Source organism: Psammomys obesus, unplaced genomic scaffold, assembly GCF_907164565.1.
Source record: "Psammomys obesus unplaced genomic scaffold, mPsaObe1.curated_primary_1811, whole genome shotgun sequence".
In the NCBI taxonomy this organism is placed as follows: Eukaryota; Metazoa; Chordata; class Mammalia; order Rodentia; family Muridae; genus Psammomys; species Psammomys obesus.
Window position 1 is genome coordinate 2202629 of NW_026585895.1, and position 11338 is coordinate 2213966.

The 11338-nt window shown below is 39.9% G+C and overlaps 1 protein-coding gene across 1 annotated transcript in view; it reads right to left on the bottom strand.

Moving 5' to 3' along the window:
* Positions 1 to 2884: 2884 nt before the first annotated feature.
* The window catches only part of Zc3h15 (zinc finger CCCH-type containing 15), a 13699-nt gene continuing 5245 nt past the window's right edge, over positions 2885 to 11338 (bottom strand). The window contains exons 3-9 of the mRNA XM_055600340.1: positions 10579 to 10731; positions 10122 to 10213; positions 8524 to 8706; positions 6246 to 6392; positions 5994 to 6095; positions 5331 to 5454; positions 2885 to 3681 (exon numbers count right to left, since the gene is read on the bottom strand). Of these exons, the coding sequence (XP_055456315.1) occupies positions 3494 to 3681; positions 5331 to 5454; positions 5994 to 6095; positions 6246 to 6392; positions 8524 to 8706; positions 10122 to 10208 (831 nt within the window). The 5' untranslated portion in view covers positions 10209 to 10213; positions 10579 to 10731 and the 3' untranslated portion in view covers positions 2885 to 3493. The remainder of the gene's footprint in view (positions 3682 to 5330; positions 5455 to 5993; positions 6096 to 6245; positions 6393 to 8523; positions 8707 to 10121; positions 10214 to 10578; positions 10732 to 11338) is intronic.

Below are 11338 nucleotides of genomic sequence, written 5' to 3' on the forward strand. Positions count from 1 at the left end.
AACACTAGTGCAATTACCCCAGCACGCTTGCAGCTTGTGACGCCTCTGTCGCTTAGGCCCAACCATACACTCTCCAATACACGTCCATACACGCTGTAAGGTTGCTCTGGACATACACAACACTAGAAATCAGTGATGACTGTGCTCAGCAAAACACAGCTTCCAAAGACCTAGAAGTACAATTTGGGAGCCACAGACTTTGGAAGGAAACTGCAGGGTAACTTAGTGCCTCCACCTCCAGAGCTAGGCGTGAACCCAGGGCCCTGCGCACCAGGAGAGCACTGTCCCACGAGCCAGTACAAAGTTTCCTAGGTAGAATGAGGCACTTGAGCCCCATCTATTCATTAGATACATCTGTTTGAAAACGAGGTCAGCTGTTAGAGATTGTGGTCACTGGGACCAGTGCAAAGACACTCTGCATGATAATTATTTACTACCTTATTTTCACAAAGGACATCCTCATTATGCTCCTCCCACCCAGGCAAACTACAAATCAGTCTGAGCACAGCCTAGTCTACAGAGTGGATTCCAGGACAGCCAGGGCTACACAGAGAAACTCTGTCAAACAAACAAACAGGATTTTTCTTTCTACATTAACAAAAAAACAGTAATACAAGAGAAAATGTACAACATGAAAAAAGGAATGTTAAAAGCACTCTGTACTAATGTTTTATTCAGGTTTGTTTCTGCAGAGTTAAAAAATTCAAGGTACATTAATTCAAATGAAGCTTCCTTTAATCTCTACTAATTGAGAATTGTTATTTTTGTATTCAGCAAGTTATTAGGAGTATATGCTTAAGGGCTGAAAAATCCCAATCAGAAAATTTTGGTAGTTCATTTTAAATTCTCTTTTCTGAAATTCATTCATTGAAACGTGTATTTTGAGCTGGTGGTATATTAACAGTGAGCTAAGTACCTGAAAACATTTACCTATAGTTTCTAGCAGAAGAGTCCTAAAATGAAGATCTACAGTCTGTGGTGGACATTCTTTACACAAAGCTTTCATCCTGGAGACGAACAAGACACTCACAATACCCTACCCACGACATCTGTGCCAAGTGCCCTGTGTCCATGTTGTGTTCACAGGCGTGAGGCTTCTCTACCTAACCTCCGAACCTTCAATTCTGTTACTATCATATTGCAAAGCCATAAAGATACATTGTACACTGTATAATTTTTATTAGTTCATGTGTGGGACTTAGATTATATCAAACCATCATGTAATGATAAGGTAAAATTCAGCCTAATTATTCTAAATTACTTGGTTAAACATGGGGTCACACTATGGGCTCTCTAAACATAGAATACTCAATAGTATGGTCTCATGAAATCCAACCTAAGGAGAAAAGAGCTCAGTTAACAGAGCACAAGAAAATAAGTGCAAGTTACATTTCCTGTTGTAGAAAGCTTCTATTTGTTGTTTCTCATTTTCTAAACTCCAGGTTTCCTAAAATGAATTAAGTTACACACTGAAGTTAGAATAGAAAGATGTGTTCACAGTGGGAATTTGGAATAAAAACTATTTAAAATTAAGTTTAGATATAGTTTGAAAAGCATACTCAATTTGATTAACCACACAAATGTAGAGTGACGGTATTGTGAACAATACAAAAAAAGATGTAAGCTCTTTAGACTGTTTTGAAAACATTTTGTCAATAAACAAACTCTTCCACAAAAAGAATGGAAAAAGTACTTTGTAGATATAAAGTATAAAATTTAGTGTTTTTATATAAAAAGTGGATGGGAAATAAACTTAGTTCATGATATTTGAAGTAGATCTCATCTATATTTGAAAATGTTAATTATAATAAATAACAGCTAGAAAACAAACTATTTACAGACTGAGGTTATCAATTAATAAGACATACAATCTTTCTTTTTCTTAGGCTATAGATTTTGAAAGCATTCGTAGAAAACAGGCATTTATTTATTTATTTATTTATTTATTTATTTATTATGTATGTATGTATGTATGTATGCATGCATGCATGCATGCATGCAATGTTCTGCCTGGATGTGTGCCTGCACACCAGAAGATGGCATCAGATTTCATTGTAGATGGTTGTAAGCCACCATGTGGTTGCTGGGAATTGAACTCAGGATCTCTGGAAGTGTAGCCAGTGCTCTTAACCTCTGAGCCATCTCTCCAGGCCACTTGCATACTAAGTTAAGGATATGTGCTATGAAAACAGGTTTTTAAAAATCAAATTTTACAATGGGGTTTTCTGCACACGCCAAGAAAACAGCCTGGCGGTGAGCTACGTCCTAGTCCCATGAGCAACGTAAGCTCGGGGTCTCGGATACTTCAATGTTATTTTCTTCCGTGTGGCACTAGCTGTCTTTGAACTCCAGATTCATCTGCTCCTGCCTCTCAAGTGCTGAAACTAACGGCATGCACCGCTATGGCCCAGCCTTCCTGAGCTATTTGAAAACAACACCTATGTTGATTAGCATTCAAGTCATAACCGAATGTCCATTTAAAATGTGCTTTTACTTTAAATTTTTAAGGGATAAATGGTCAAGACCCTTAGCCTCAAGTTTTCTGGTAAATTTGTTTACGTTCTTGCAAATAGAGTAATCAAACTTCACATAATGCTGATTCCAATGAAGTTATTTGGTTTAATCATAGGAGGCATTTAATTAGGTTGATGATCTAACAATTCAGAATTAAAGTAACAGTACTTAGTCTTTTTGAAAATGAAAAAGAATAGTTGTTAATTCTGTCAGTACTCCATGGTTATATATAACATATCCTGAAAAAAAATCCTTTACATTTTTGCATTCTGTGACACCTACAACCAATATAATATTTAGTTAAAACACCAAGCCAGAAATGTTAAGAAACTTTTTTTGTAGAAAACTTAAAAAAGGCACATAGCTGGAATTGGATGTATGATGGTTTTTATTTACAACTTTATTGGCAAAAAAGGGGAGAACTTTAAACAGCTTTAATACAGGGCGACAAGGCTGACCCTGTCAGGTTGAACAAGTCCCACTCTCAGTGTCCACCTAATTGTCCAAGATGTACAACACTGAATCTGCACCTTCCTTTATCAAGTACAGGGCTCACCTTTCAGGCAGTCTTTCAAACATAAATACAAAGGAAAGGAAACCACTCATTAAAAACGGCAGCAGACGGAAAGTATTTTAAGTGTGACTTTGTTGTTCCTGGAAATTACACATGCCCAATGGAAATCAAAAGCTGGAAAAGCAGTTACACTTCCTACGTGAGTGGACAGGTACAGCAACAATCACCTTCTGTAGTGCCATTTCTTATTATCAGCTACTCTGCACTTACTATGAGATGTAGTCAAAGTCAGAAGAGAAGACACAGGGATAGTGCTCCTTTTGTGGAGGACACTATCCCTCCAGAATCATCACGAGGGAAACGAACACCCTGTTGATTCTAGGTGGCAAACCATTAATGAGGTCAATTTCAATTCATGTTGACCACACTGAGCTGACCTAATTTTCCTCCGTGACTCGTGTGGTGTCATTCTTCTAAATCAAGTGTGTTCAGTTCTTCCTCCAGTTCATCCAGATCTTCCCCCGTGAACAGATTTTCATCAACAGGAACAGCATCGATGGATCCATTTTCTTGTCCTCCCCCTCCACTGTCGTCCAAATCACTTCTCTCGCCGTTTCCAGCCTGACCCCCAGAAGCTTCACTTAACTTGTTCTCTACACACAAAAACAAACAAAAACCCCAAACCTGGTTATTAGTAAAGCCTAGAAACCTATGACATCACTACGGTAGTAAACGAGCCGAACGTTCCTCCTTTCTCAGACTTCCTCCCATGACACTCCTGCAGCACAGGCAGCCTTCCTTTCTGAGCTGGCCTGTACCAATCATCCGTGTCCACTATGAAACCCTGTTTTGACGGCAAGATCTAGGTAGATCTACCGCACTTCTGACTGCAAGGCTGTGGGGTCAGAACACCCATGCTTCCTCTGTGACCAAATCCCCGTTCACAAAGAGCACGCGTCAGTCTCCTTAACCTCAGAGCGTGGGGGGGGGGGGTAAGCCACCCGCTTTAGTCACCAACTGCAGACCTTCACGATCAAAGTAAGGTTTCTAAGTCTTTTCTATTTCAGCTTTTGCCTGAATTAGTACCCCTCTGTGCTTCTTTTCATAGCACATATCCTTCACTTAGTATTCAAGTGGCCTGCAGAGATGGCTCAGCGGTTAAGAGCACTGTCCGCTGTTTCAAGAGGTCCTGAGGTCAATTCCCAGCAACCACATGGTGGCTCACAACTGTCTATACTGGGATCTGATGTTCTCTTCTGGCATGTAGGTGTACACGCAGATACAACACTCATATATGTAAAATAAATAAATCTTTTTAAAATAACCTTATTTTTTAGAAGATTTATTTTATGTATGAGTGTTCTAACTGCATTTACATCTGCGAGAAGACAGAATCAGTTCACGTTATAGATGGTTATGAGGCACCTTGTGGTCGCCAGAATTGAACTCAGGACCTTTGGAAGAGCAGCCAGTGCTCTTAACCTCTGAGCCATCTCTCCAGCTCAAAAGAAATAAATCTTAAACAAAACAAAACAAGTTAGTATTGAAACCCCTTACTAAAGATACAATTAGATACAAACTCCAAATCTTTCTGCCCGTATAGTCCCTGGAAAGCTTTCCATCCATTCTCAGACTAAACCACTACTTAAAAACTTCCAGGACTTGTTTCTTTTCTCTCCTGTCATTTTTTCCCTTCTCTATTAAAGCTTTTTCTTTGTTCGACACACACACATTCTTATTTCCCACATCCTAAACAGGCCCTCCCTGTGACCACGCACAGGCAGCCCTTCTTCTCCTATGTACTCCTTTGCGCTTCATTCTCCCTGCAGACGGGCACTTACTCCAGTAACCCTTTGCCTAACTGCAACTAATAAATTACTTGTAATTTTACTTTTTTTCTTCTGACACTCAGGCCTCTGAGTTTTTTCACGGAAGCTCGGTGTTCTCTAAGTACTACCTTTTGTCTATCCTGTAGTACTGGTGTGTTCTAGACGGGTTTTATGGATCCTGGCTGAGCTCATCCATTCTGACAGCAGTTCAGGCGACTTTCAGCCTTTTGTCTACAGCTATACAGATTTCTAGATTACACTCAAAAGCTACATCTCTAAACTTGTTTTTGTTCTCCTTTTAAGAATTTTAGTCACCAGTTTTAATATTCACTAAGCCATCTTTTCTACAGCTTCTACTACCTTCTGTGTTTTGCCAAATGCCCACATTTCCAGTCTGGAACTTGCACACACCTGACAGCTCCTCTACATAGTTTCCCAGCCCTTCAGAATGCTGAGAAGGGCAGCATACTCACCATCTTTATCTGAAGCATATGTGTTGAATCTCTCAAGGCTGGCCACAGTGATACCTGTCTCCTCTACATCTTTTGGGATGTACAGGCTCACATCTATGTCATTCACACCCACAGAATCATCAACCTTTAATAACACAGGGGAAGCAGTTACTACAAATAATTTCCTCAATTCACTTTTAACCTTAACACATTATCTCCAGAAGACAAAATTATTACTAATACCAAGTAAAAACAAATGAAGAATTCATTGTTCTCTACTTAAACTTTTAGAATAAAAATGCAGTAATACTGTAACCGAAGTTTCCTTATTTCTTGACTGTTTTTGCAGAACAATTTTAAATAAACAACAAGTTACTTTAAAGGGATTAAGAACACTTTAAAAACATCTCCTGCACTAAACCCTGCCCTAAGCTCTATAAAGAAAGGGCCTGGAAATAACCCCAATTAACCCATTCATCTCAGCAGCAGCCTGGGTTAGGAATTACTCATGATGTATGCACTGCAGGTAAGACCGGAAGTCTAGAGAAAGAACTTCTTATTGATGGAAATAGGACTTGAACCAGCGCTGACCCAGCGCTGGTGTGCTGTTTTCACCATGTTTCTGTTTTCTCTGCTCCCTCCCAGCCATTAAGATAAATATGTGAGGTCATGGCTTCTTCTTACCTCATCACCACCTGTTCCCTGAATGTAGCGGGTATCGTCTGCTTCCTCATCATCATCATTGACCAGCTCAGGACGAAATTCAAACACCTCACGACCACTGATCTATTCAGGCATACAGACACAGCATCTCAGGAAAAGCTACCACTCATTTTAGACATACTGCATACAGAGCTTAGAGACACAAAGAACCCCGAATCTTAAAAACTGTAAGAGAAAAGAATGAAGGGCCATTGGCATGAGCTTGGGACATACCACCAGTGCTTTCCCTGCCTTGAAGTCAGCTTTCCGCCTCTCCATATCTTGTTCAAGTTTATCAATCTTTTCTTGTCTTTTCCTTTTCTTCCATGCGAGAAAAGATTCTAGAGTGATTTTGGTAACATTTGGACCTAAGGCAGAGCGCTGCAAAGGCAAGAGATTTAAAGTCACTTACTGTTTAACAGCATTTCTCTTTAATGTAACTAATTCCTTCCCTATGCCCACCCTAACACAGTAAATAGACTAAATTTTGGTACTTTCACTCTGCATGGCAATGAGTGAAACAAGTCACCCCAGGCCCCCACATAAAACCTAACACTTTGAGGTAAATCTCTTAAGCAGAAAAGTTTGTTGGTAAAACTAGTATATTTTTAAAAACACTCACAATAAATCCAAGCTTGATCTGTGTTCTTTCAGATGAGAACTAAAACTGAGAAACAAAAATATCACCTGCACTTCTTGGGGGTAACACATAAGAAATGTGCAGAAAAGTAAGTCTCTGCCAGACATCTGGTGTTGCAAACTTTACACGTATATACTGCCACGCACATCTCAACAAATAAGCAGAGGGTGAGAGGACACTTATCAAGTGCAAATAGCTACAAAGTGGTGGAACTAGGTGAAAACTATCTCCCCCACACTTGGTGTTAATGCCCATCCTCTATTATTTTATCCCGCATGACAAACAACACAGCCATTTAGAGATCATATATAATCTTAACCTTAGTCACTCATGTGCACACTGAAATGAAGAATGCTAAATCTAGTATTCCCAAGGAACCTCAACTTCATCGTACATTCAAAGCCCTCCAACTCACAGAACACATCAACTGCTTTGCTGGGCTAGAGCAGCTGCAGCAGCTCTTTAGTCAGATACTCCCCTAACTGGATAGCTAAAACTTGACCAAAACGAGAGAGGAGGGGTTTCCTTCCACACATACAGTATGCTATAAAGAGAAAAGGACGCTTAGGAAAGAACCCAACAATCTCATCAACATAAGGCTAAATAAGCATTTAAAAAATAAACCCGTAACTTGAAACAGCAGCAGTGGGTACTTAAAACAAACCCTATACATGCCTACATTTAAAGCATGTTTGGCTAATGCATATGGTAAAATTCACATTCAATTTACTCAGGAGTAATTAGAGTATGGTAACTTTAAGAAAAGGACATATTTCATAATCTGCTATTGCCCCCAAGTGGTAAATATTAGAACTGACAAAATAATAAAAAATAGCTTTTTTAAAAAATTAAAAAAAAATTTTAATATTAGTTACAGTTTATTAACTTTGTATCCCAGCTGTATCCTGCTCCCTCATTCCCTCCCAACCCCACTTTCCCTCCCTCATCTCCTCCCTGCCCCTTTCCAAGTCTACTGACAGGGGAGGACCTCCTCCCCTTTCATCTGACCCTGTTTTATCAGGTATCTTCAGGACTGGCTGCAATGTCCTCCTCTGTGGAGGCGGAGGTCAAAGAGCCCACCATTGAGTTCCTGTCAGAAATAGTCCCTGGTCCCCTTACTAGGGTACCCACTTCGATACTGAGGTACCATGGGCTACATCTGAGCAGAGGTTCTAGGTTATATCCTTACATGGTCCTTGGTTGGAGAAACAGTCTCAGAAAACACCCCTGTGCCCAGATATATTTGGTCCCTGTGGAGCTCCTGTCCTCTGTAGGTCATATTAACTCCCCCTTCTTTCATATGATTCCCTGCACTCTGCCGAAGGTTTGGTTATGAGTCTTAGTATCTGCTTTGATACACTGCTAGGTAGAGTCTTTCAGAGGCCCTCTGTGGTAGGCTCCTGTCCTGTTACTTGTTTTCTCCTACAACCAATGTCCATCCCATTTGTCTTTACCACTCCTAGGCATATATCCAAAAGATGCTCAAGTACACAACAAGGACCTCTGCTCAACCATGTTTGTAGCAGCTTTATTTGTAATAGTCAGAACCTGGAAACAACCCAGATGTCCCTCAGTTGAGGAATGGATACAGTAATTGTGGTACTTTTACACAATGGACTACTACTCAGCAATTAAAAACAAGGAAATCATGAAATCTGCAGGCAAATGGTGGGACCTAGAAAAGATCATCCTGAGTGAGGTATCCTGGAAACAGAAAGTCACACATGGTATATACTCACTTATATAGACCCATAAGATAGGATAAACATCATGAAATCTATACACCTAAACAAGCTAAACAAAGAAAGAGGACCTGGGGTAAGGTGATCAATCCTCACTTAGAGAAAATAGCTTTTAAAAGAAGCTTGTTACCTCTCTCTCAATTAGATCTTCTAATGAAATCTCATCTTCTTTCTCTTCTTTCTTTTTGTCTTTTTTTAGCACAAATCCAGGAGGAAGTGCATGGCGATACATGCAATTGTCCCCACCTCCAGGACACACCCAGAACCAGCCATACTTGTTATTCTCAATAGCTTCAAGGAAATGTCTGCACACCTAGAGAGACAGCATGATTCAGGAGTGGTTGGTGCAGTGTAAACCCATCTCATTTAAGCAAGAGGAAAAAGTAACAAACTCACACCCTGAGGTAACCACTTACCTACAAATGACACAGAAGTGTTGAAAATACTAATACCAAGCCAGACCTGGGCTACAGTGTGAGACCCCCAACCCCAAACAAGCCAGGGGCTAGAGACTCGGCTCAGTCATTAATGTCAGCAGGCTTCCAAGGGCCTGGAACTCTGGCTCCAGGGATCTGATCTGGTCTCTGTCCTCTACAGGCACACGTATTAGTGCATATACCACACAAAAACACATACTACACATAAGTAAAGAAAATCAGACCATGTATAAAGTAGCAAAATCCCCAAAGCTTCTACTCTGGATATAATAATTCACAGTTAATTTCAGTTAGCCTTTGTAAATATAATCCCAAAGTCTGATTTTTTAAAATAAATACAGCCCAAGGTCTAACCTCGAGCACTTCAAGGAAAAAAATAAAGAAAGCAAACAAACCAAAAAACCAAAAGAGAAATCCTATGCAATCATAACGTGAATCCCATTGGGATTACTTGACTAGACAGGCAACTCTGTACATGAGTCATAAGGGTACAAGGTTCAAAAGGAACATAACACCAAGAATAATGATCCTTCAAACACAGATGGGTCTAAAGTGCAACTGTGCTGGTCAGGCAACTTCACAAGTGGAAACTCACAGTTCCTCCCCCTCCCCTCAGGAGTGTTTATGAGCCAAATTTATCTAAGTCCTCTAGCAGAGCAGGACCTCACCAGATATGTACTCAGGAATAGTCTGAATTTTTAAAGGCAGGTTCCCTAGAACATTAGAGATATTACCCACCAAAAACCACATTTAAAGATTTACATGTAAAAATACTTTGACCTAGTAATTAAAAGCACTCCCATAGTATTAAAAGTAAACAATTCATCCAGTGGGTTGGCTTGGCAGGCCCACCTCCATCAGTATTCACAAGAAATAAGAGTATTATCTAAGTATATACTGTATTCATCCTGCTTTCTTGAGACAGGCTATATACGTGCCCCGGGCCTGCATCGAACTTGCAATTGGCCTGTTGGGATTACCGGTATATGCTACCATGTTTAGCTGTGCTCACCCATAATTGAGGAAGTAGAATCACTCCATAAAATTGCATTAGAAGACTTTAGTCACTCAGTTTTTAGACCAATTTTGTTAAAAAAAAATCTAATTAAAAAACAAACTTTGTAACTCAAACAAACAAACAAGTTTGATGTATTAGCTTATATTGGTGAAATGAGATTTTCTAATTAACTCTAATAACTCAACTCTAAAACATCTAGTAGAAAACATCAATATTTTGCCACATAACTCTCCCTAATAATAAATGCCACAACAACTCAAGAAAAGGACATACTATTTGAGTTTTGGGTTTTTTCTTTTCCGCCTCACCATGCTTCTTGTTTACTACTTCTTCCAGCTTTTTCTCATCCCAATTATCCATAGTATCTAGATAAAGACACAATAAATGTTTTAAATCTTCTGCCACAACATAAGGCCTCTGAACAGACAAGACCACTCCCCTGTAATATTCGTGACATAAGTTGTCTTGGAAGCAGCGCAGACAGGCATACATTGCCTGCTGAATTATCCACCCAGTTCCCCAGGCAGTTCAGACAGGAGACGGTACAGTGGAGGGAAGGACACACGGAAATTAGAGCACTGTATTCTGAGCAACACTTATGTCAACCTCTGTGCAAAGCCCCAGCTGGTCTTTGCAAACAAGAGTAGTAATATGCACCAATACGTTACTACGCATCTCAGAAAGAAACCAAAATTTACTTTTCCATTTCAGGGGAAAGTTAACAAAATACCTTTTTCAAGTTCTTCATCTCTTGCATCAATGTAAACGCTTCGTTTTTCACATTTTCTCTCCAGAGTGAGGTCATGAGAGAACTTACATTTATCTCCTTTAGTACACTGCCCTTGTTTGAAGAACGCACACACCACAGACTTGGGATCTGCACCTGTATCAAAAGGCAAGTACTGTCTGTACTACAGGCGGGCCCACTTCCTGCTGCAGGGTATTGGTTGCTCTTCTCAGTGGCGGGGGTATAATTACTTTTAACTTATTACCTTCCAGGTACTAATGTGCTAGAAAACGTATCTTACAGGTGCTTGGCTGGGTACTTCTTTAAAGTTCCTTACATCGCATTTCACATTCTGTTTTCCTTCTATTCTTACCCTAATAAATGGCCGAAGTGCAAAGCAAACACACAGGTTACTCTACGGCTCCTTGCGGAGTCAGCGAGACAGGAGATGGGAAGAATACTGCCCCAAGTATGTTTGTGACTTATAATTTCTAAAACCACTGCTTTGCCTTGCCTCCTGAACACCTGCCCCCTACCTCATCAAAACACAAAGAACAAAAATCCAGAAAACAACCAAGTTGTTTTTATTTTATTGTTTACCTTTGGCTGGCCTTGAATTCATATAGATCTGCCTGCCTCTACCTCCTGATTGTTTAGAATAAGAGCACATATCACACCAGGCAAAAATCAAGTAAAAAACTTAAAATATATGTGTATGTGTGTGTGTGTGTGTGTGTGTGTGTGTGTGTGTGTGTGTGTGTGT